Source organism: Mirounga angustirostris, unplaced genomic scaffold, assembly GCF_029215605.1.
Source record: "Mirounga angustirostris isolate CCGP_5_RB_7025 unplaced genomic scaffold, mMirAng1.0.hap1 SCAF_3, whole genome shotgun sequence".
In the NCBI taxonomy this organism is placed as follows: domain Eukaryota; kingdom Metazoa; phylum Chordata; class Mammalia; order Carnivora; family Phocidae; genus Mirounga; species Mirounga angustirostris.
Window position 1 is genome coordinate 136953557 of NW_026991711.1, and position 26872 is coordinate 136980428.

General features: G+C 39.3%; 1 protein-coding gene across 6 annotated transcripts in view; it reads left to right on the plus strand.

Moving 5' to 3' along the window:
• The window catches only part of MAP3K20 (mitogen-activated protein kinase kinase kinase 20), a 186931-nt gene that overhangs the window by 58477 nt on the left and 101582 nt on the right, over positions 1–26872 (plus strand). For all 6 annotated transcript variants that reach the window (XM_045868602.3, XM_045868601.3, XM_045868604.3 and 3 more), the window contains exon 3: positions 26596–26683. In XM_045868602.3, the coding sequence (XP_045724558.1) occupies positions 26596–26683 (88 nt within the window). The remainder of the gene's footprint in view (positions 1–26595; positions 26684–26872) is intronic.

A 26872-nucleotide genomic window follows, 5' to 3' on the forward strand; every position in this document is an offset into this window, starting at 1 on the left:
TCACTTCCCCCTAAAAATTGATTTGTATAAGAAGAACATTGTTGAAGGATTCACACTTCTTGATTTCAAGACTTACTGCAAAAGTCCAGTAATTCAGATGGTGTGGTATTGGCGTAAAGATAGAAACATAGATCAATGCAACAGAATTTCAGATTTAGCCCCCCACATATTAAAGTCTGTTGAATTTTAATAAACATGCCAATGTAATTAAATGCAGAAGAGGAAATATTTTTAGTAAATATTTCTGGAATAGTAGGTATGCATAGTTAAAAAACTTAACTCCTACTTTACACCATACACAAAAAATTATTTCAAGATCCATTATAAACCAAAATGTAAAATTTAAAACCAAAAAATTTCTATAAGAAAAGGAATATTTTACAATCTTATGGTAGCCAAACCACAAAAAATGTCAGTAATAAAAGTAAAAATTGATGACTAGAGTTTCATCAAATTTTAAATTTCTGCTCATGAAAAGAAATGGTTTAAAAAATAAAGAAGCAGGCACAGACTGGGAAAAAGTATTTATAATAGATGTATCTATCAAAGGACTTATATCTAGAATATTTAAGAACTCCTACAAATCAATATTAAAAAGATAAATAAAGGTGCCTGGGTGGCTCAGTTGGTTAAGCGACTGCCTTCAGCTCAGGTCATGATCCCAGAGTTCTGGGATCAAGTCCCACATCCGGCTCCTGGCTCAGTGGGGAGCCTGCTTCTCCCTCTGACCCTCTCCCCTCTCATGCTGTTTCTCTCTCTCATAAATAAATAAATAAAATCTTCAAAAAAAATAAGATAAATAAGAAAATTTTAAAATAGAAGATTTGAACAGTCACTCCACAAAAGATATTCAGTTGCCTCTTGAACAACATGGGTGTGGATTGTGCAGGGCCCCTGATATGTGGGTTTTTTGATAAATACAGCACTATATATATATATATTTTAAGATTTTATTTATTGACAGAGACACAGCAAGAGAGGGAACACAAGCAGGGGGAGTGGGAGAGGGAGAAGCAGGCCTCCTGCTGAGCAGGGAGCCCAACGCAGGGCTCAATCCCAGGACCCTGGGATCATGACCTGAGCTGAAGGCAGACGCTTAACAACTGAGCCACCCAGGCGCCCCACAGCAGTGTATTTTTTTAATGATTTTTCTCAACATTTTCTCTAGCTTACTTTATTGTAATAATACAGTATATAGTACATATACAAAATATGTGTTAATTGACTGGCTACATTATCGGTAAGGCCTCTGGTGAACAGTAGGCTATTAGTAGTTAAATTTTGGAGGGGGGTGGAGTCAATAGTCTTTTGACTGCACAGAGGGTCAGTGCACCAATCCCTGTGTTCAAGGGTCAACTGTAGATGGATAATCAGTAAGCATGTGTGAAAGTGCTCAATAGTATTAGTCATTAGGGAAATGCAAATTAAAACCACAGTGAGATTCATTTCACACCCATTAGAATGGCTAAAATTTTTAAAACCAGCAACACCAAATATTGGTGAGAATGTAGATTAGCACCTTTTCATAGAGTGTGAAATGGTATGACCACTTTGGGGTGTTTTTTGCCTGTTTCTTCAAAAATTAAGCCCCCAGCTTACCCTGCCTATGATCTAGCGATTCAACTTACAGGTATTTACCCAAGTGGAATGAAAACGTATGTTCAAAAAAGACTAGTATAAGAATATTTGTAGCATCTTTATCTATAATAGCTCAAAATTGAGAATAACCCACATACTCATTAATAGGAAAATAGATAAATAAACAATATTATATTGATAAAATGGAATTCTAATTAGCTATAAAAAGAATGAACTGATAAATGCAGCAACATAGATGAATCTCAAAAACATACTGTTTAGTAAAAAATCGTACATATGGTATGATTCCATTTATGTGAATTTCAAAAGGCAAAACTAATCAGTGGTACTAGAAAGAATAGTTTTGGGACGCCTGGGTGGCTCAGTCGGTTAAGCGTCCTACTCTTGATTTTGGCTCAGGTCATGATCTCAGGGTCATGAGATGGAACCCCACATGGGCTCCAGGCTCAGTGGGAGTCTGCTTGAGATCCTTTCCCCTTTCCCTCTGCCCCTCCACCTGCTCACGCACTCTCTAAAATAAACAGATCTTTAAAAAAAAAAAAAAAAAAAAAAAAACAGTGCCTATGAGGGGTGGTATTGACAAAAAGGCACATGGAAAGATAGAAATAGTCCATATCCTGATTGCGATGAAACACAAATACCTACATGTATCAAAGCTCTTTACATTATTCATTTAAAATCTGTTTATTTTATGATATATAAATTTTACCTTAGTTAAAAAACGAAAGTTCAGTTTTTTAAAAAGGCGAAAGAATAAGCCAATCAAGTCTGTTGCCTTTTAAAGGGCTTCTCCCAAAGCACCAATCAATAATTTCATATTTATAAATATATACATGTATATTCATATGTAACACTGAATATGAAATAAATATCCACACACCATATAACCCATGCATTTAAAGTGTACAATTAAATGGTTTTTACTACATTCACAATTACGCCGTTATAATCATAATCACTTTTAGAATATTTTCACCCCAAAAAGAAATCCAGACCCGTTTACAGTAATATCTCATATTCCCTCAACTCCCCCACAACCTAGCCCTAAGCAACCACTAATCTACTTGCTTTTTCTATAGATTTGCCTTTTCTGGATATTTCATATAAATAGAATTATATAATATGTGGCTTTTTGTGACTGGATTCTTGGACTTTGCATGTTTTCCGGGCTCATCCATGTTGTAGCATGTATCTACTTAAATGGGTTCCTGGACCTAATTCCGGTGTGGGGAGGGGTTGTTTCCACACAAACCAGTAGGGTGTCCTACCATTCAACTCAATTCTGACACAGTCTGCCTGGAGACAGCCGCAGACAACACAGGCTAAGCCCAGGTTGTGACCGGTAATTGGGACGGACTGACTGAAAATCAGAGGTTTCTATGATCCCCTTCTTGGGTTCATTTAATTTGCTAGAGCGGCCAATAGAACTCAGGAAAACATTTTTACTTACTGGATCATCGTTTATTACAAAAGGATATCATTCGGGACCGGCCAGATGGAAGAGATGCCTAAGGCAAGGCCATGCGAGGCTGATGAGACTTCCTTCCCCTCTTCAGGCATGCGCTCCCCCAGCCCCTCCATGCGTCCACCAGCCTGGAAGCTCCTGAACCCTGTCCATCTGTGGAGGCTTCAGTACCCAGGCATGATTGACTAAATCTTTGGCCATTGGCAAATGATTCACCCTCCAGCCCCTCTCCCCTCCCTGGAGGCCAGGGGGGAGGGGAATGAAAGTTCTAACCCTCTAATCACAGGGTTGGTTCTCCTGGGAACTAGCCCCCAACCTTAGGTGCTTTCCAAAGTCACCTCATTAACAGAACAAAAGACCCCTTTTCACTCTCATCAGTTAGGAAATTCCAAGGGTTTTAGGAGCTCTGTGCCAGAAATGGGGAAGAAGACCAAATATATACTTATTATAAATCACAGTATCACATACTTTATTTCTTTCTATTGCCAAATATCCCATTGTATGGATATGCCACGTTTTATTTATCTGTTTATCAGGTGATAGACATTTGGATTGTTTTCTACTTTTTGGTTATTAGGAATAATGCTGATATGAACATTTGTGTATGGACATAGGATTTTTCTTTTCTTGCCACTATTCCTAGGAGTAGAATTGCTGAGTCACACGATAGCTCTGTATTTATTGTTTGAGTAGCGGTCAGTACTGTTTTACATCCCTACTAGAAGGGTGTGAAGGTTCTAATTTCTGGATAAATCTTTACCAACACTTGTTATTCTCTTTTTTATTATTATTGTAGCCACCCTAGTGGGTATGAAATGGAATCTCATAGTGGTTTTGATTTGTAGTTTTCCAGTGAATACTGGTGTTGAGCATCTTTTCATGTGCTTATTGGCCATTTGAATATCTTTTTTGGAAAACTGTTCAGATTCTTTACCTATTTTTAACTGGGTTATTTGTCTCTTTATTATTGAGTTGTAAGAATTTTTATACATTCTAAATACAAGTCCCTTATCAGATATATTATTTACAAATGTATTCTTTGATTCTCTGACTTTTCTTTTTCGTTTTCTTTGTGGTGTCTGTTGAAGCACTAATGTTTTTAATTTTTATAAAGTTCAATATACTGATTCTTTTGTTGCTCTTGCTTTTAGTGTCATATCTAAGAAGGCTTTGCCTGACCCAGGGTCACAAAGATTTACTCTGATATTTTCTTCTAAAATGTTTTGTAGTCTTAGCTCATTGTTTGTGTTTATAATCCATTTTGAGTTAATTTTTGTGTATGGTGTGAGGAAGGGGGTCCAACTTTATTTTTTGTATGTGAATAGTAACTTCTTACCTCTTTTAGCCAGAATTGTATTCCATGGCCACGTTTAGCGAGGAGCCGGTTGGAAGGTGAAAGGCACGGTTGGGGCATGGCTGCCAGAAACACAACAGAAGGCAGCCAGCAGCAGTTGCCACGGCATGCACCCTCTTTACTTTTGACTCAAAACAGTATGCCACCAGACTTCACAACGAATAATCCAAACCTCTCTGAAATATGAATTTGATCAAGAAGCGTTCTATAACTGGCTTCAGAAAAGACTTAAAAAAAGTTTTCAGGATTTTATTTGTTAATATGGTTTTCCTGAAGATAATGCTGAAAGCTGAAATAGCTGGGTTGCTATTCATTACAACTAAAGAAGTTACTCTTTCTTGTGCCTCTGCTCAGCTGTTTGTCCACCATCTTTTTCTCTCTGTCCCACTCCCCTGCCCTCTCCCTCCCTCCCACATATTGGAGTTTTTGTCTGCTAACATTACATTATATTTAATGGGTTTGACATACATACTCTTAAGTGGACACTCAGTCTAACACCCAGCCTTCCTCTGAATCTAAAAATTACTCCAGAATACTAAGTTTATTTTTAAAAATTTTATTTAGAAGTTCTTCCTATCCCCTATTCCAGAGATTTCTAATGTTTGAAAGGCTAGGTAGCTTGCTGTCTAGCGCCCAGGGGAGTGGAGAAACCAGACCCTGGAACCCAGTCCATGCATTGCCAGCTCAATGCCTGTGTTCAGTGCTGCTTCAGTAAGAACGCACTGCTTCCCATGGCAGCCTCCGCACGGATAAGATCTTCATTTTACAACCAGTAGATCACTATGATCTGTGTTCACTACTGGAAAAATAACTCAAAAAATGTTTGCCGTTGAGGTTGAGCCAGTGGCCCTTCCATATTTGAATGGAGAAGATAGTACATGTCTGATTAAACCAATACAATAGAAACCTCACCATGATGAATGATGACAGGTGTTTTGAAAAAAGAATGATGGCATGGTGTGGTCTTCTGTGACCCCTGACGCAGAAACCTGAGGATGGGCAGGCAATAGAAACACAAGCACGGCCCCATCAAATTCAGATTCATTCCACGGGTGCAGTAATTGGGAGGCTAGTGATGCTAAGCCAGATTCCTTACCCTGGGAGTGGCAAGGAGAAGTGATGTTCAATGTCTTCAGCTTGGCACTTGATCTTTTAAAATAGTAGGGTACTTTAAGAGATTTATTTAGAGGTTTAAAGAATCAGGCTTAACACCTTTGGTCATCTTGGTGTATTTTGGTCTTTTAATTAGAGGTTCTTCCCGGGTATGATTATTACGGGAGTCTGCTGGATGACTTATGCCTTACCTCTCTACTGATGCTGTATTCACTGGACTCTCTGGTCTGTGCTCGGTGTCCTGCCCAGACCTGTGCTTTGGCCTCTTTCTTTTACGAGTTTCACTGGGCTGTTGCTGCCAGTCTGTGGATCTCTTTGCTAGCAATGCATAGTTCTAGCTGATGTTCTGTATATCTGAGTTCAGTTCTGTGTATCTTTTAACATTTTTTTCTTTGAATCACTCTAGGTACAGTCGCTAGTAGCTAACATTTATTGGGGAAAATTGGGGTCTAGCGAGTACTTTCCATTTAAATTTGGTCCTCACAGCTATTTTAAGTAGGTATCAGTTTTCTTCATTTTGTAGATAAAGACCAAGCTCGGTGACATTAAGAGACTTGCAGGGTCACGTAGTTCATACCTGGTAGAGCTGATATTTAGCCCAGGCATTTTCTGACTCCATAGTAACTAGACCACCATTCAGGTTTGCCCCAGAACCACCCTCCAGGCCGGTGGGTCTATGTCCTGGCTGCTCACCTAAGCCATGTTAGAGTCACCTGAGAAGCTTCCAAGAAACACCCGCACCTGGGCTCCACCCTGTACTAATGGAATCTGATTTAAGACAGAATTATAGAGTTGAAGAGATTTTAGATCATTCATTCTGTCTTTTTTACCTTCACATTTTGACATTTTATCTGTAGGTAAGCTGACTCCGAATCACACAGCTGTCAAGTGTCAGAAGCAAGACTAGAATGCAGATCTCTTGATTCTGATTCTAGAGTTCTCTCCATACTTGGGTCAAATAAATATGTTAGAGTATTTACTGTTTACAAAGTCCTAGGCACAAGTATCATCATAGGTGAGTTTATCCGTATGTAATATCTAGAAATATGTGTGCATGTACATCTGTGTACATGTATACACACGTACGTCTGTGTGATTTTGGAAATTGATATTCATTTGAGAGAGAGGCAGTATTGCATCACGGTTGAACTCCTGGTTTGAGTTTTGGTTTAATTGCTTCTTACACCGTGGGCGGTTACTTAATCTCTCTGTTCTTTGGGGCGCCTGGGTGGCTCAGTCGTTGGGCGTCTGCCTTCGGCTCAGGTCATGATCCCAGAGTCCTGGGATCGAGCCCCGCATCGGGCTCCCTGCTCAGTGGGAGGCCTGCTTCTCCCTCTTCCACTCCCCCTGCTTGTGTTCCTGCTCTCACTGTCTCTGTCAAATAAATAAATAAAAAATCTTAAAAAAAAAAAAATCTCTCTGTTCTTTGGTTTCTTAGAGATAAACTGGGGATAGTAATAGTGCTTACTTCATGGATTAAATGAGCTAATGGATGTGAGGTGATGAGACAGTGTTGACACACAGGAAGCTTTCCATTAGCATTAGGTAGAGTAATGTATGAGGAAGGATGTACTCAGCTTCCAGCTTTCGGAACTCCATGGCTTCTACATCCATTGATTACAAAAGAATTACAATAATGATAGTATTTCTTTTTTTTTTTTTTTAAGATTTTTTATTCATATATTTGAGAGAGACACAGCGAGAGAGGGAACACAAGCAGGGGGAGCGGGAGAGGGAGAAGCAGGCTTCCCACAGAGCAGGGAGCCCGATGCGGGGCTCGATCTCAGGACCCCGGGATCATGACCTGAGCCGAAGGCAGACGCTTAACGACTGAGCCACCCAGGTGCCCAATGATAGTATTTCTGTGATGTGGGTCACCTGTATGAAATCCCTTTCTCTCAGCCTTAAAGACATATGTATAGCTTTCTGGAGGCCCTTAACAGGGTCTATACACGCATGATTTATAGTTCACAATCTTCTATCTGTCTTCTAAAACATGGTGGTGTTCTAATATATTTTCTTCTTTATCTCTTGGCCCGCTGTTACATCTCAGCCATATTCAGCCATGACTTTCTGTGTGTTTTGTTAAATGCCTTGGGCTGCCAGAGGTTGCTCTGGTGTAGGTTGGTATATGGCATCAATCATCTCCAGGTTTATATTTATTTACATGCAAAACAGTTCTCGTCTCTTCAGAGTCATGTGTAGTTGATAAATAGTTTTATACAGAAAATTTTGAATTATTTTCTCTTAGACTTTTAGTGATAAAGTCTTTTACATGAGACAAGTTCCACCTAGAGAACTCCAGGTACCAACTGAGGCCTGTCCCTGATCTCACCGGGGTCCTTTGCATTGTTGCAAGAAATAAAAGGAATCCGTTACACAAACACTGCTTTAGTTAACCAGCATGGAAGAATGGATCCATTTACAGTATCATTAAGTACCATTTACCAAATGCCTTTAAAGGAACTCCTTCTCTTCCTTTCTGCTCAGAGGTATTAAGTAGAGTCATAGTCAGATTAAGGATACCAACTGACTCTTCAAGCAAAGAGAAAAGTTGGAATTTGGGGTGAGGGGGTGTTTGGAAATGAGATAAAAATCTGAACTGAAATGGATCTAGCAAGCAAGTTCAATTCAAGAACACAGGAAGTTACATGAGTCAGCTCTAGTAATTTGAAACGATTAAAATAGGCTATCATGAAAAGTAGTTTCCTGCTATAGGAGATCTTAAGGCTCCCAAGGATATAGTAAAGGTACGTCCTAGGCAAAGCTCATAGCTACCCAAATAGGTCCCTAGTAAGGTAGCTTTTGCTTTATGTGTTCAGAAATTTCATCTTCGGAGCGGCGGACTCAGGATGCTAAGTCCCGTTAACATATTTGACTGTGACTGAGGAATAAAATCAATTTGCTAATTTGAAAATTTTCTATTTGTAGGTGAGTTATATGGGAAACAAACTTACAAAGACATTGCTTTATGAGTGTGGATTCAGAGCAAGAGGAGTTCGTAATGGGATGTGAATATATTCTAATACTGCGTTCTGCTAACAGTCTGATTTGTCTGCCCTTAAACAGGAGGCGCCTTCTCCCTGGGCAAGTTCCTCTGCCTTAACCCCTCCCCCTGTCTCTCCTCCCTGCCAGTGTTTACTTTTTTTACTTTTTTACTTTTTACTAAAAGAGTCTTTGACTCTTTTCCAGGCCGTGGTGGTTGACCATCTCTAACTATCACCAAATACACACATACGTGTGTGCCCATGCAAACACACTTCTTTATTAAATATGTTGGTACTTTCAGTCAAGTTATCTCCTGTCCTCCGGTCCTGGAAGGATCTTTCACTCTAGGGTGACTCAACCCATCTCCAGTTTCACCCATTTAGATCAATCATTTCTCAGTTCCCAATAAAACATCCTCTGGTGTTGACCTGTCATTGGGAGTGTTCAGTCAGAGGTTGGTGTCTATTTCTTGGAATATCCCTACGGGGATAACTTCATTAAGAGGCCAGTTGGAGCAGATGACCTTTAAGTTCCATGGGGTCATAAATTAGTAACTCTTTCACCTCCATAGACCTCACTGATCCTGAAAGGTTCTCTTTGAACCTTTGAAGTGTTTTTTCACTTTTTAGGAGTGGCTCCTAGTGAAATGCGACGTGAAAATCAGCTTGGCATGTGTTGCCATGTTGCTGCGTGTTAGCAATTCCATTACCTACTTCTGTTTCCCTGCATGTGTTTCACATTCACAGTCAAACGGAGGTGCTTCTGTTCCTCGAGCTTGCTGCCCTGTGCTGCCTGTCCACCAAAGCTCTTGCTCTTTCTTCTGCTTGGACTGGCAGACCTTCCCAGCTATTAGTCAGCATCTTAACCGTTCTTCATGGTCCAGTTGAAGCTTTCCATTAGCCCATGCCATCGCCAGATCTGCACATGGATCCTCCACAGCACTCTGTCCTTCTCGTGGTTATTTTGCACTTCTCTTTTCCCTTTGATACTGTGTAAGCCCTTGACAGTAGTGGTTTATTTATTTCCATTGGACTTACAGTGCCTGTCCCATCCTTGTTTTCATTCGTATCAGGATATAACACAAGTACAGAAGCTAAAGACAATATCAGATGTTAAGGGGAAGGGGCGCCCGGGTGGCTCAGTTGGTTAAGCGACTGCCTTCGGCTCAGGTCATGATCCTGGAGTCCCTGGATCGAGTCCCGCGTCGGGCTCCCTGCTCGGCAGGGAGTCTGCTTCTCCCTCTGACCCTCCCCCCTCTCATGTGCACTCTCTCTCTCTCTCTCTGTCTCAAATAAATAAATGAATAAAATCTTAAAAAAAAAAAAAAGAATGTTAAGGGGAAGAAGCATGGTTATATTTAACTAGAAAACTGAGAATAGAAACTATGTAGAATATTTAAAAGATCAGAATTCAGTTATTAGGGAAATTTTAACAATAGAATAAAAATCCAGCCAAACATAATGCGATTAAGGGGTGAATAGAAAGTGAGGAAATAGAATTTAAGGTGAAGTATTATTTCAAGAAGTTTTGATGTTTAGGAAAGTAGGTTGAGAAGGAGATGAGGGTCAAGGAAAGTAGTTTGGTTCTTGGAGAGATGAAACTCAAGCATTTTTTAACCTAGAGGAGAGACTTAGAAAGAGATTAAAGATTCCAGAAAGGACATAATTGATGGTGTATCACATCCTGAGGGAAGAAAGGGGGATATAAAGAGCACAGGTGTCAGGGTAAGGTCTGGGGGGATGGAAGGCTCTCTTTTTCTCTGGGGCAGAAAGGAAGACCGGGAGTGTAAGGTAGGAAAGCTGAAGGCGGTTATACCTGTTTCCCCAGCGTAAGAGTATTCATAGTAATCTGAGGATGACAGGACTAGCTAAAGGACATAAGACTTGAGGTTTATTATAATTGACTCCTGAAAATTGTCTTGTTTTTAATTTTTTTAAAGATTTTATTTATTTATTTGACAGAAAGAGAGAGAGAGCACGAGCATGAGCAGGGGGAGCATCAGGCAGAGGGAGAGGGAGAAGCAGGCTCGCGGGACTTGATCCCAGGACACTGGGATCATGACCTGAGTTGAAGGCAGACACTTAACTGACTGAGCCACCCAGGCATCCCTCATTTATTTCTTGATATCATTGTCTTCCTCCAGTAGATCATAAGCTCCATGAAGGCAAGGGTTTTGCTATCTTGTTCACCACTATCCTCAGCACCAAAAAATTGTGCCTGGCACATTGACAATATTTGTTGGGTGAATGGAGAATGAAAAGGGGAGCCAGTTGCAGATACTCAAAATTATTGCTATCATCTTTTAGCTTTCAATAAATGTACAGACTATAAATATACCATGTTAATTGTCTCAGGACGTTTCTGTCCTAAAAGCTTCTCTGAAAGCACTGAGAAACATAGAAAGGTAGTTATTGGATTTTTTCATACTTAGAAATTGGTAGGATGAGAACTAGAGCTTTAGAGTTTTGCAGTATTTGACCAAGGAGTGTAAAGTTATGTGTAGTATCTTGAAGACCCTTTTATTAGAAGCTTGATCGCCAACAGCTTGGTGCTATGGCATTAACTATTAGTTATCCACCCAATATCTATTCCCCTTGTCTTTCTTAGGATTCATGTATTGTTAGATATGCTACTGTAACTTAAAACTACATTCTCCAGCCTTCTCTGAAAATAAGATGAAATTTCTGAGAAAGCTCTTTAAAAGAGGCTGACCTAGGAGGAAACTGTTATGTACTATCCTCCCTCCTGCTTCCTGGAATGTGAATATAATGGCTTGGAACCCCAGGAATTATATTGTGACCATTAGGTAACCTTGAGGATGCAAGCCAATGCTAACGATGGTGGAAAAGAGTATAGTTGTGGAGCAGCCATATTGGGCTTCCTGCAGCCTTCTTGTTTTTGAGACAACATAAAGTGTTTTGTTTAAACTACTGTTATTTTGTATCTCTGTTTCTTTCAGGAGAACTCTGTTGATTAGAAAGGAAAAACTGAAAGGAATTAAGGGTAAGAGACCTCAGTGGGCCAAATGAAGAACAGTTTTAATGGGAGTAAGGATAAGAGGTTGAGGTCAGAGAGGGGTTTTTAAGCTTGAGATGGGTGGGTAATGAAAGAGTCTAAGGAATTGTTATACGTTGCTAAAGCAGAATGCTGTTGATGTCTCCTGGAGAAGAGAAAGTCAAGGAAATAGTATTTGAATACACAGATAGGTAACCAGGAGCTAACTCTTCAATTAGACCAGTGTATCTTTGAATTTTGATTTCATGGGCCACCAAGGATCTCTCTGTAGACCAGGAATCTTAAGGGTTCTAATTTGAGACGCACTACAAAATATTATTTTATTGTATGGCTTTCTTGTCGAAATGATTTAAAGCAACTAATAAAGATACTAATTGTGGGGTTAAAAAAATTTAAAAATAGGAAAATGGGGGAGAGAGCAAACATGGTAAAAAACAAAATGGAAGTAGGAATGAAGTTAGTATGATAAAAACGCACCCATGAGGTTCTCTGTATTTTTAGATGTAGGCAAGAGATTTGGGTAGAAGCTTTCCAGCAGTCAGCATGAAAAATGTAACATGATAGGTTCTTATAGTAATCACAGGAGGAGTGGTATAAAAACAAGTCAGTTCAGGAAAATTAGAAATAATTTCTTTTACTAGGACTATTTTACTTGAATCCTAACTTTATGTGATTGAATTACATAATATCAGAAGTTTTCTTTTAGGTGGGGGAGGAGAATATCAAAAGACAGGTTTTAGGAGAACCACCATAAACAAGTTTACACCATACCCCAACATCAGGGAAAAAAGTGAATATAGTTGGGCAGCTCTACAGAATGCCAATTATCTGACCATGTTTTCAGAATGACTATTGTCTTTGCATAGACATAGGTAGATAACCAAAAGACTGAAAAATAAGACATGTCAAGAAAATTGGTAAGAATTAGAATGGTTAGGCTTAGGAGAAACTATCCTGGACATTAGCCTTCAGGAAGTAGTCATTAGGCTTCAGGAATTCTCTTTCACTGTCTCCTACTGAGCACCAATACAGACTTGTATTTCAGCATGAGGGTAAGTAAAAAGAAAGGATATCGTGGTTGCTGGTGATGGTTATTAGGTATTGGAGGCTCTTTTCATTAAAACTTTACGGGAAAACGATCTTTTGCCTTTAAAAATGAATTGCTTTAAGGTGGGGCTTGTGGTTGGGGGCAGTGAAAGAAAAGACTGGAAGACTTCAAATCCCTTCCATTCTTCAGAATCTATGACTCAAGACTATTTTTACCATATATTTGTTAGGGTTTGGTACTTAAAAAAAAATCCGTAATCTGGCAGGTGTCACCCACATACCTTTGTCATTCATTGTTGCTTGAGTATGCTGACAGAACCCCGAAATAGTGAGATCATTAATTTAGCTGAAGAATCCAGGTATTCAAGATACTGTCTAAGTGGCATCTACAAGATATTAAAGGACTTTTCAGACTATTTTAATATTAAATTTGCCTGAATTCTTCTAAATGATTTTGCAGATTTCCATAATAAATGTGGCAAACATTTCTCTTATAGGATGTAAATAATCAAACTCTGTTGCACTGTAGAGTAATATTATAAAGCACTTAGCTAATCAGATTGTGAGAGTCGCTCAAAATTCCTAACCGTGTAATTTTTGCATAGAGAGAGGGTGCTTCATGCTGTGCAATTAACTGGTTTTATTAGCTATAAATTTGGTTGTTGCTAGCTGGCCTGACGGGCTGGTGCCTGTGGAGAATTGGATCTTGGTTTTTGACTTGATAACTGCACAATCGAGTGTCAGGAAGGCATGGGAATTTGTAGTGGGGGCAGCAGCTGAGGCCCTAAGAGGGAGTCGATGAGGAGTTGTTTTTCACACTTGTGTAACGAACTAGAGAGAGCTTTGGAATTTTCTAGGCCTGTTGTAATTTCTGGATGTTCTATAAACTAATATTCCATTCCATATTCAAATAAGGTTTATGAAGTAAAATGGGGTGGTTTAGTGATTGTAAGTAGGACCTCAAACTACCTGTGTTGAAAATCTGGCTTTGCCATTTATCATGCCCTTGGGCAAGTTTTAAGATTTCTCTGTGCCTAGATTTCTTCCCTTGAGTAAGGGCCATAGTAGTAGGCCCTAGGCTCATGGTGTGCTGTGAGGGTTTGAAGGTTCAATCTGCATGATGCGCTTGGCCTGGCTCATAGTGGGCACTCAGTAAATGGTAGCTATGATTGTGGAGGAGTCAGCAAATTGGAATCTCTTTGAGCAAGGGCAGCTTCTAATAAAAAAATGTTTAGATGAAAGGACTCATATTTTTATTGGCCTTTTTTTTTTTTTTTTGGAGAGAGGGAGGAAATATATAAAAAGAGGCAGAGGTAAGAGATCTAGACTCAAATTTTATTAGACTTCAACTCGGCTCCTGGAAAGTGAACTTAAAGATCCAGTTTTCTTCACTCTTAAACACGATAAAATAGCTAACTTATTTGTGAGGATCCTATAAGACAAGTGTTTTGAAAATGTTAAAGTGCTATAATTAGGGAAATATATGGAAATATTTTTATCTACACATGGAAAGTCGCATATAGTGAAATAAATGAAGCTAATTAAAACAAGCAGATTATGACAGTAGCATCCACTGCTGGAAGAGATCTGAATTTGCTCAGAAGCTTGACTTGAGTCTGAAGAATAGATTGATTATCAAGGAAGGGGAAAGCTGACAGAGAACGGAATTAGCATTGGTCAAACACCTGGCATTTGCTGGGCACTGGGGTAGGATTACTGTCCCCATCTTATAGATGAGGAGCCTGAGGCCCAGACAGGTTAAATAACTTCCTCAGAGTCACCACGTTTATAAGTGGCAGAGCCACCACTCATGCTCAAGCCTGTTTGACTCTAGAGGATGTCCTAACACGCCATGGTCAATTATTCTGTTGAGTTTATCCAATATTTATTGAGTATCCACTCTGTATAACGTACTGTTAATAAGACATCAATTTTTTTATAGAAATGGATAGAAATTTAAAGCATGAAGGAATCTGAAAGATAATTCTGTCCAGTCAGGTTATTTTCTGGGAAGAAAACAAGGTCCACAGTGACCAGGAAGCTTTAGGGCCATGCATTTTGGAATTAGAATTTAAATTCCACTCACCTGTCAATATTTGATTAAATGGTATTGCTTTTAATCTTTTAAAAGCCTAATCATTCATTAGTTCATACTTCAAGCCTTATTTAAAGGCTATCTTTGGGGTGGGGGAGGGGAGATTCTGTGTAATTTTAGCGCCAAGTGATCTCAGCGACCAAGCTACAGGAGTTGTTTTGTGAAAAGCAGGGTGCTTTTTTTCCCCCCAGGCCATCAAATTAGGTAGGACTGTATGTAGACAGAAGAATGAAGAAATGCACCATGCACAGCTTTTGTCACCCAAACTGAATGCAGATTGTTTACAATGTGTTTGACTTTTTCTTTCTTTTTTTTTTTTTTTTTTAAGATTTTATTTATTTATTTGCGAGAGAGAGAATGAGAGACAGAGAGCATGAGAGGGAGGAGGGTCAGAGGGAGAAGCAGACTCCCCGCCGAGCAGGGAGCCCGATGCGGGACTCGATTCTGGGACTCCAGGATCATGACCTGAGCCAAAGGCAGTCGCTTAACCAGCTGAGCCACCCAGGCGCCCCTGTGTTTGACTTTTTCATGCCATCATGGCAACATTCTCTTGCCAGCATGAAGAATGTAAAATCTCTTAGCCTTTTTATGCTTTGGAAAGATGTCTTCATTTCTTAAGTCTTCACTATTTGTCTCATTCAGTTTTAGCCACCCTCCTATCCTCCCAGGTTAGCCTGCCCTTAGTCAGGTATGGCCTTAACTAGAGAGCAGCCTAATCCCTGGAGGGGAGCCCCCGCTGCTGTCTGAGTGACTGCGCGTGGAGTCTGCTGCAACTCACCAGGAAAACCATTGAGCAATAGGCTTCCCAGCACTAGTGATGTTTGTAATAAATCCCACATGGCTCCATCTTGGGTGTTCATGATGAATGAGCAAAATGATTGGCTTATTTTTTCTTCTTAGTATCTCTAGCCATTTTCCTTCCAAAGAAAAGTCTTCATGATGTCAAACATCGTTAGGAATATGGGCTATATGATATTATAGAACCTGAATTCAGTTCATTTATCCTTCTTTACTTCCCTGAATACCTAAAGGACAGCATTTAAAAGAGAACCTACAGAACTGTGAGGGTTGCTGCTTGTCACATGACTTGTTATTGAATGGGTCTGATTAAACCTAAAGTGACTCGGAGAGCATGACCTGTGTCTGACACTCTGGTGATTAAATATGGGATTGAAAGGCATCCAAGCCTACCTTTATAAGTTATTCTTGTGGCATAGCATTTTTAGGAGCAGAGGGGCTGGTTTTCCCTCTTGCCATACACATAAGAAAACAAGCTTTTATTTTAGGAAAATGCTCCTAACCATGATACTCTTGGGGTAAAAATGCAATTAATTAAACAGTATTTTGGGGATGCCTGGGTGGCTCAGCTGGTTAAGTGTCTGACCCTTGATTTCAGCTCAGGTCATGATCTTGGGGTTGTGAGATTGAGCCCTGCATTGGGCGCCGAGATAAGTGTGGAGTCTGCTTGAGATTCTCTTTCTCCCTCTCCCCCTCCCTCTGCTTACTCTCTCTCTCTTTCTCAGTAAATAAAACCTTAAAAAAAAAATTAAACAGTATTTTCTTGGTTTTGACCCTGGTTTTGTGGTCTGATGCATATAAATCTTTTGATTACTGAGACTGAGCATTCTGCCGCGGTTATCTTTATAATCCGAGCCTACAGCAGAAGAGAAGTTCTGCCTGTGCCTTGCCTGAAAAAGCTAGGTGTGTTGACCTTACAGATTTGTAAGTACTATTTTAGGACTTTTTAAATCAAGAATTTCCCTTTGTCCCTTACCTTTTGCCGCTAAGTACAATAGTTCTGGGCTCTGTGGTGATAAAGAGAAGAGGTATGCTGTACAGAGAAGACCAGTGGCTGTGTCTTTTCGAATCGTCCTGTTGGTAAGAGACCTGGTTGAATTACTGTGGACTTTTAGGACACTGGCCCAAGCTGGCTCCTTTAACAGAACACTAAAGACAGGGTGATTTATAAACAACAAACATTAATCTTCATAGTTGTGGAAGCTGGGAAGTCTGAGATCAAGGTATTAGCAGCTTCCGTGTCTGGTGAGAGCCTGCTTCCTGGTTCATAGATGGCCATCTCCTTGCCGTGTCCTCACCTGGTGGGAGGGGCAAGGGAACTCTCTGGGGTCTCTTTTGTAAGGGCGCAACCCCATTCCTGAGGATTCTACTCTTATAATCTAGTCATCTTCCAAAGGCCTCATCTTCAGATACCATGACACTGGGGATTAGATTTCAGCATATGAATTTTGGGGGAATACAAACATTCAGTGTACAGCAGGGAGCATCTACCATGGTGTTCAGGTAGAACAGTGGGTATGGAAAGTGTGTGGACTTGATGAAAGGCTGGTTTATCTTCAGAGGTGATTTTGGAAATAGAGTTGATCCTTGAACAACGTGGGGTTAGAGGCACCAATTACTTTCCACCCCAAGCACAGTCAGAACTCTGCGTATAACTTTTGACTCCCCCAGAACTTAACTACTAATAGCTACTGTTAACTGAAAGCCTTACAGATAATATAAACAGTTGATTAACAAATATTTTGTATGTTACATGTATTATATACCCTATTCTTACAATAAAGTAAGCTAGAGAAAAGAAAATGTTATTAAGAAAATCATAAAGGAGAGAAAATACATTTAGAGTACCATACTGTATTTATTTATAAAACCCACGTATAAGTGGACTCGCACAGTTCAAATCTGGTCAACTGTATGTGGTAAAACGTATTGGGTAGAAAATTGGAAATGGAAGGTTGAAGACTAAGCAAGGCTCTGCATTGTGAATCTGAAAGAGTACAATGTCAAAGCAAGGGCATGCCAGAGAATAGCAAAGCAGGAAAGGACTCAAGAAATTGTGCTCATGTGATCATCTTGGGCTGCAGACGCAAAGTGCAAGTCTTGATTCTGAAAGTTTAAATCAACAATGAGCTAGTGAGCACAAATTTTGGATGGGGCTTCTACTACAGTTATGTAATTGATTGACTGTCATTCTTATCAAATACCAGCCTTAGAAACAGCCTTTATGCATGTGGAAGAACAGAATGCATACTGAAGCAAATCTACATCCTCTGGCATTTTACTCTTCCCACTTTGCTGTTCAGAGTAAACATTTACTAACGTGCACTCTCTCTAGCAGTTATTTAAACACACTAAATATCATTATCATCAAATACTGTATATTCGTTCTGCAGACAAGATTGAGTGCTTCCTATATATAAAGTATTTGGCCTTTCTCCCTCATGCGGTATTATACTAGACATTTTACAAGATGAGCAGTGTAGGAAAGGCTTCTCTAAAGGGCAGCAGGCCACAGAAGCAAATGTAAAAAGGTGGAGGAGATCATTTAATAAAAGTGCAGATACTGAGTAGGTTGAAATCAATCTAGATTTCAGTTTCCAGCACCCACATCTGTGGTCTTATGGCCTCTCAGGACCTGTGGCCTTCTTCAAGAATAACTCAGGTGAATATTAATTTGTTCCAGACCCAGGTCAGTAGAAACTCACAGCTCAGAGGTTAACTGAACTAGTTTTTATATGTCTAGGGTAGTTCTGGGAAGGTAAGGAAAGAGTATTACTTCTTCCTGATCTAATCCTAGAGAAAATCAGAATTTCCATGCAAATAAATATTTTTCATTTTATATTTATATTTTCTGGTCATATATATTGCATGCATGCTTTTTGTGATTAAAAATTATGTAGGTTTAGGATTGCCTGGGTGGCTTAGTCAGTTAAGCATTTGCCTTCGGCTCAGGTCATGATCTCAGGGTCCTGGGATCAGCCCCATGTTCTCCCTCTCCCTCTGCTCCTCCCCCTGCTCGTGCTCTCTCTCTCTCTCTCAAATAAATAATCTTTATTTTTTATTTTTTTAAAGATTTTATTTATTTATTTGACAGAGAGCGAGAGCAGGAACACAAGCAGGGGGAGTGGGAGAGGGAGAAGCAGGTTTCCCACGGAGCAGGGGGCCTGATGTGGGGCTCGCTCCCAGGACCCTGGGATCATGACCTGAGCCGAAGGCAGACGCTTAACAACTGAGCCACCCAGGCGCCCTAATAAAAATAATCTTTAAAAAAATTTTAAAAAACTATATAGGCTTATTGTGAAGAATTTTAGAAATACATAAAAATTTAAAATCATTTGATTCTTTCTGCTACCTAGAGATGACTGTAATTAATATTTTGTTTCTTTTCAGTCTCTCTTACATATATAATTTCTATTTTTAAAAAGGGGGATCATCTCCTATCTTCTTGAACTTTGAGAGAATATACTGATCCTGGATCATATTGGTATTTTGGAGACAGAGCTGTCATTGGAGAAAGCCTTTGACCTTGAATGCACAGTGTGAAGGACACTACTTCTTTTGAATGATTGAATGAGCCACTCCTTTTTTTTTTTTTTTTTTTTTACTATCATACTCTGATGGAATCAGAGAATCTTAGAATTGTTGAGGACCTCAGAGATCAGGGTCCCGGGAATGTTTTAAATGTTATGTGCGCCAGAGGGCAAGAAGGAGCAGTTGACAGTGGGCAGTAGACGCATACCTTGGATTTTATTATACCCACTGTCTTTGTTGTCAGTATCACATCACAGGCAGAAGGATACATTCCTGTTGTTATGTGGAGGATAATAGCTATTGACAACCTGGGAGAAAAGCCTGTTCCTAAGAGAAGATGTAAATAGAGCCTGCCAGCCTAATGCTGTGGGTCTTCAGAAACTATTTCTTTCGTTAATATTGTCCGTAGATCAATAGAGTGCTATCAATATCTTTACTTTCTTTCAAAAAGGAAGTGAACTCACTTTTATTAACAATTTATTTATCTCAGGGGCACTTGGGTGGCTCAGTTGGTTAAGCGTCCAACTCCTGATCTGAGCTCAGGTCGTGATCTCAGGGTTGTGCTTGATCTCAGTTCAAGCCCCATGTTGGGCTCCATGCTGGGTGTGGAGCCTACTTAAAAAATATATATATACATATATATATATTTATCACATAAATACATATGGACTATGTCAGTGGAATGTAAAAAATGTAAAACAAGCCTTAAAAACAGAATCTTTAAGGATTTTATGGCAGCTCTCCTAATTTAAACAAATTTAAATTTGGGATAAGGTTGAAAAACTTTTAGTTATAAAATAAGTCATGGAGATGTAATATAGAGCATGGTGACTACAGTTAATAATACTGTATTGTATAGTCGAAAGTTGCTAAGGCAGTAGGTCTTAAAAGTTCTCATCACAAGAAAAAAGAACTTGTCATTGTGTGTGGTGATGGATGTTAACGACTAATTGTGGTGATTAATATATATAAATATTGAATCATCATGTTTTACATCTGAAACTAATATAATATGTGTCAATTATATCTCAATTTTTTTCAAAAAGGCAGTTTTGCCAAAATAGAAAATAAGTTTTTGTTTTGTTTTGTTTTGTTTTTTTAAAGCTTTTATTTATTTGACAGAGAGGGAGAGACAATGAGAGAGGGAACACAAGCAGGGGGAGTGGGAGAGGGAGAAGCAGGCTTCCCGCGGAGCAGGGAGCCCGATGCGGGGCTCGATCCCAGGACCCCAGGATCATGACCTGAGCTGAAGGCAGACGCTTAATGACTGAGCCACCCAGGCGGCCCTAAAAATAAGTTCTGAATTGAGGGAAAGGGATTGCTCTGAAGATAAAGATACTAATTGACTTAAAATCTTCTTTTAAGACTGTTGCAAGTACTTTGAAAGAAGAGGATTAAAACAAATTCCCTTAAATTTATTTAAATTATGATATTTAGTTAAATTTAGTTTAAATTATAATATTTAACTTCTCTTAATCTCTCTGAATCGGCCATTTGGAACCCGTATGCTGGCTGACTTCTGAAAACATGGTAAATTGAGCTAGCAGCTCATCGGTCCATATAAACATAGAGAAGGGCCAGATAAAATAAAGCCTGTTCCTAAGAGAAGATGTAAGTAGAGCCTGCCAGCCTAATGATGTGGGTCTTCAGAAACCATTTCTTTCGCTAGTGTTGTCCGTAGATCAATAGAGTGCTATCAGTATCTTTACTTTCTTTCGTTAGTGTTGTCATATAACAAAATACCTCCTCCCCCTGGATCTGTTCACTAAAATGCCTGTAATCCTTCCTATAAAGAAAGAAGAAGAGAAGTAGGAAGGGAGGGGAGGAGAGAGGAGAGAGGAAGAAACCAGCCTGCTGGAAGTAGGAGCAGTCACGTATCTTACGTCTGTGTAGACATTTTTGTACTCTGATGAGGACATTTTTATGGATAGACTGTGGGAACTTCTCTTCTATATCAGATTGGGACCCTTTATGGAGAGTCTCTGGGCCAGAGTTAAAATTGTTGTAGTCTGTCACAGACTTTCCTTACTTCCTTAAATCCTAATCTGGAAAAGTACTTATTTACCCAAGGATATTTAGACCTTGAGTTCTGTAACTTTGAGATGATTATTATGGTGTATGTATGTATGTGTACACATATATGTATATAAATATATAGGGAAAGAATATGATCATCTCTATAAAAGTCTAGAATAGCATTTTTTATTTATTTTTTGAGAGCTCTCCTATTTTATTTTTTAAATTTATTTTATTTAAATTCAGTTAATTAACATATAGTGTATTAGTTTGAGAGGTAGTAGAGTTCAGTGATTCATCAGTTGCATATAACACCCATTGCTCATTACATCATGTACCCTCCTTAATGCCCATCACCCCAGTACCTGAGCCCCCCAGCCTCCTCCCCTCTAGCAACCCTCATTTTGTTTCCTATGCTTAAGAGTCTCTTCTGGTTTTTCTCCCTCTCTGATTTCATCTTCTTTCATTTTTCCCTCCCTTCTTCTATGTTCCTCTGTTTTGTTTCTTAAATTCCATATATGACTGAAATCATATGGTAATTCTTTCTCTGATTGACTTACTTCACTTAGTATAATACCCTCTAGTTCCATCCGTGTCGTTAAAAATGGCAAGATTTCTTTTTATTTCTGATAGCTGAGTAGTATTCCACTGTATATAGATACCACTTCTTCTTTATCCATTCATCTGTCGATGGACATCTGGGCTCTTTCCACAGTTTGGCTATTGTGGACATTGCTGCTATAAACATTGGGGTGCAGGTGCCTCTCCTGATCACTACATTTGTATCTTTGGGGTAAATACCTAGTAGCACAATTGCTGGGTGGTAGGGTAGTTCTATTTTTAACTTCTTGAGGACCCTCCATACTGTTTTCTAGAGTGGCTGCACCAGCTTGCATTCCCACCAACAGTGTAGGAGGGTTCCCCTTTTTCCGTGTCCTTGCCAACATCTGTCATTTCCTGACTTGTTAATTTTAGCCATTCTGACTGCATTTTTAAAACATTTTTTATTGTGGTAAAATATATATAGCATGAAATCTGCCATTTTAACCATATTTTAAGTGTACACTTTGGTGGCATTAATTGCATTCACAGTGTTGTACAACCATTACTATGATCTATTTCCAAATTTTTTTCATCACTCCAAACAGGGACTCTGCACATTAAGCAGCAGCTCCCCATTCCCTCCTCCTCCAGCGCTGGTGTAACCTCTAACCTGCATTCTTTATCTCTGAATTTGACAATTCAAGATATGTTGTAAAAGAAGGGTCATGTGATATTTGTCATTTTGTGTCTGGCTTATTCACTTAGCGTAATGTTTTCAAGGTTGATCTGTATTGTAACATGTATCAGAACTTAAAAATTAATGCCTTTTTATAGCTAAATTAATATTCCATTGTATTTATATATCACATTTTGTTTCTCTGCCCAGCTCAGCTTGCTTCTGCCTTTTGGTTATTGTGAGTAATGCTGCAGTGAACACTGGCATACATATCTCTGTTTGAGTTCCTAGAATGGCATTTTGCAAACTGAGAAATATATAGAAATATTAGTCATCTGTATGTCTAATGTTGATTAAAATTATTATTTCAGGGTGCCTGGGTGGCTCAGTTGGTTGGGCGACTGCCTTCGGCTCAGGTCATGATCCTGGAGTCCCGGGATCGAGTCCCGCATCGGGCTCCCTGCTCGTCAGGGAGTCTGCTTCTCCCTCTGACCCTCCCCTCTCTCATGTACTCTCTCTCTCTCTCTCATTCTCGCTCTCTCAAATAAATAAATAAATATTTTTAAAAAATTATTTCAGTGTAACTTAAGTATACACAGCATAAAACTAAGACCTACTTATCCTTTTTTTTTTTAGGGTTTTATTTTTAAGTAATCTCTATACCGAACATGAGACACAAACTCACAACCCTGAGATCGAGAGTCCCATGCTTTACTGACTGAGCCAGCCAGGCACCCCAGAAGTCGTGCTTATAGCGCTTGTAAAATCAAAACCAATTTTTCAATTAAGTAAAAATAAAAGTATAAAGTCAACATAACTAAAATGAACCATTTTCATCAAATTACATTTACTGAAAATAAATGGCTTTTGTTGATGTTGATAGTGTAAAAAAAATTTTTTTGGCACAATGAACCATTATATTTAGCCTTCATCATTAGTATGTTTCCTTAATAACAGTGAACTTCTTAACCACTAAGCCATTATTTTGATGGGCAGTCTATTTGCTAGAGTATTCCAAAACATAAATCTGGAAAACAACAATTTAAAGAGAAGCTTTTTGTTACTATAACAGTTGCATTAACGAACTGTTGGCAAGCAGGTGCCTATAAAGGCAGATCTACAGAATACATCCACTTGCTGTCAGATGCTGATCGCCACAGCCCAGATTTTAGTCACTTCGCTAATCCCACAGTTTTTTTTTTCTTTCTTTTTTAAGATTTTATTTATTTATTTGACAGAGAGAGACAGCGAGAGAGGGAACACAAGCAGGGGGAGTGGGAGAGGGAGAAGCAGGCTTCCCGCTGAGCAGGGAGCCTGATGCGGGGCTCCATCCCAAGACACTGGGATCATGACCTGAGCCGAAGGCAGACGCTTAACGACTGAGCCACCCAGGCGCCCTCCCACAGTTATTTCTATTGGAGCTTGCTTCAGTTGCTCACATCAAGACATTACTTGATCTTCCTTTATTGCAAATATCATTTATTTAGTCTCTCTCTGCTTATTATAAGACCATTTACATGGAACCAGTACAGCACTCTAAAGTAGTATGTTGTTTTTATAATGTTAAATCAAAATCTTAGTTTGTTAAATTAGAACAAAGTCTTATTCTGTGAAAATGTCTTTTTTTTTTTTAAGATTTTATTTATTTATTTGAGAGAGAATGAGAGAGAGAGAGAGCACATGAGAGGGGGGAGGGTCAGGGGGAGAAGCAGACTCCCTGCCGAGCAGGGGGCCCGATGCGGGACTCGATCCCGATGCGGGACTCGATCCCGATGCGGGACTCGATCCCGATGCGGGACTCGATCCCGATGCGGGACTCGATCCCGATGCGGGACTCGATCCCGATGCGGGACTCGATCCTGGGACTCCAGGATCATGACCTGAGCCGAAGGCAGCCGCTCAACCAACTGAGCCACCCAGGCGCCCCTGTGAAATTGTCTTTTACTTACAAATTATACCACAAGAATTTAGTTTTTGCTAACTATAAAAAAAGTTTAAATGAGCTAACAATGGGACACAAAATAATGGTTGTTATTTTAACATCTGCATATGTTTACCAGCACTTGAAAGATAAATTTTGTCTTTCCAAGGCAGCACTTGGCAATATCTTAAATGTAAACATGAAGATTAGCTGGAACATTGAAAATCCCATGTGGTGCTGAATTATAAAATGGTCATCCAAAGATTTAGAATATTCTTTCTTTTGTTTTGTTTTGTTTTTAAAGTAAGTTCTACGCTCAACGTGGGGCTCGAACTTACAACCCTGAGATCAGGAGTCACATGCTCTATCAACTGAGCCAGCCCAGGCACCCCTTGATTTAAACATTTTTAATGGTTACAGAATTTGGATACCCCAAAGAATACACCAAAACATACCAAAGGCTAACACTCCCCTATTTTGATAAATATTGGTCCAAACATTAGTGCTTTATTGCATTGAATTCTAATGCTCTACTCACAAAGAGTTGATCTGCTTTGAAAATAGGGGCGCTTATGTTTTCCAAACTTCACATGAACTCTTTTTTTTTTTTTAAGATTTTATTGATTTATTGGGCGGAGGGGAGAGAGCATGAGAGGAGTAGGAGGCAGAGGGAGAAGCAAACTCCCCGCTGGGCAGGGAGCCCTACTCAGGGCTCCATCCCAGGAACCCCAGGATCATGACCCGAGCTGAAGGCAGATGCTTAACCGACTGAGCCACCCAGGTGTCCCTCACCTGAACTCTGTTTTAAGAACAAAGTTCATTTATTATTTCTTAATAAGAATAGAATTGCCATACTGATGAATAATTGTCTTGCTCAGTGAATGCATTTTCTTTTTACTTGGAAAACTAAACTATGGGAAGAAAGTTGTTTGATGAACATAGAACTAGAACCTCTGCACACAGTAGGCACTCAGGGAGTGTGAAAGAAGTGTTTTGATAGCCCCCTTCAGCACCTGCATCACTAAAAGAAGAACACTAGCAAAGAAGCTTTGATAAACGTCTCATCCAGTCAATGATAATTTTCCTTTCTCTTGATTCCATACTGACCCCATGCCAACCCTTAAACTTCTGTTTTTGTACTTAGTTATACCACCTTAAAAACAAATTTCACAGTGTTTTTAATGAAATCTCGATTCATATCCTATGACAAAAAATTTGTAACAAATAATACTAATTTACATTGAGCAGATTCCCAAAGGGGAGTCCCCTTTCGAACCAAACCCTGTTCCATTTTTCCTTATTTGCTTACCTTCTGAATACCCTTTCTGGAATGGGGAATTATAAATCTCCTATTTATTTACTTACAATAACATGCTTTTCATTTAAAAACAAATTTTTTTTGCACCTAAATGATTTTGTATCTAATTGTATTTATAATTCCTGATTAGCCATATTTTATCTCCACAAAAGTAACAAGTACATATGACTTAGTTAATTTAGAGAATGCTCTTCTTATAGACATTAGCAGATATACACTGCAGTATCTCTGTTTTTTCATTTAAAAAATTAAGTTTCATGTTTTTTATGATGTCACTCTGCAAGAGAGTGTTCTGGTATTTAATACATTTCAAATATAAAGCATGGCTCCCCTACTTCCCAAATCACTACTGAAGGGCAGGAACCCACCACTTTGCTGCATACAGTACAAGAGCAAGGATATATTTTGAATGATTAGATAAATAATATAAATGGGTATTACCTGAACCTGTTTCAGTAATAGTTAAGAAATCCTCCATTAATTTTGTCATGACTACTCATCCAACTGGTAGAAGTTCAGTTTTGAGTCTCCCGCAAGAGACACGATGCAGAAAAAACATATTCAACTATTAGGAAGAGGGCTTTTCTGTAAACAGCTATGGCCTCTCGCCTCGCCGCCACCCTCCTCGCTTCCTGTCCTGCTGGCTTGCTAGGACGTACCTCTACTGCTTCACCTTCATCCCATTTCCTTTTTATTTTTTATTTTTTTATTTCTTTTTAAAGATTTTATTTATTTGACAGCGAGAGATACAGCGAGAGAGGGGAACACAAGCGGGGGCGTGGGAGAAGGAGAAGCAGGCTTCCCACGGAGCAGGGAGCCCAATGCGGGACTCGATCCCAGGACCCTGGGATTATGACCTGAGCCGAAGGCAGACGCTCAACGACTGAGCCACCCAGACACCCCCCCCATTTCCTTTTTAAATTGTCAGAAAGCTTCAATCAAAATTCTTAAACTTTTAAGAAGGCTGCTAAAGACAGTTCTATCAGTATCGCATACTTGTTGAGCACATATCTATCTTTGTAAATGTATGTAAAAGGAAACTGAATGGGAAACCTCTTTTATGAGACTTTTATAAATGTGAAATCTTACGTAACTTTGTATTTGATTTTCGTACAGGCAGAAATACTCAGTGTCCTCAGTCACAGAAACATCATCCAGTTTTACGGAGTAATTCTCGAACCTCCCAACTATGGGATCGTCACAGGTAGGCACGCATTATTTGATTTCTTTCTTTCCCCAATTACCTAGCTTTAGACTCCTTAATATGCTAAAATGCTTAATATTAGGTTCAGTCGTGAATTGTGTGCCACTGTCAGATGTCACTTTTGTTGCTATAAAGCATTAATAAAACTGATTATATCAATATAATTAAGAATGGTGTTTCCACTTCTAC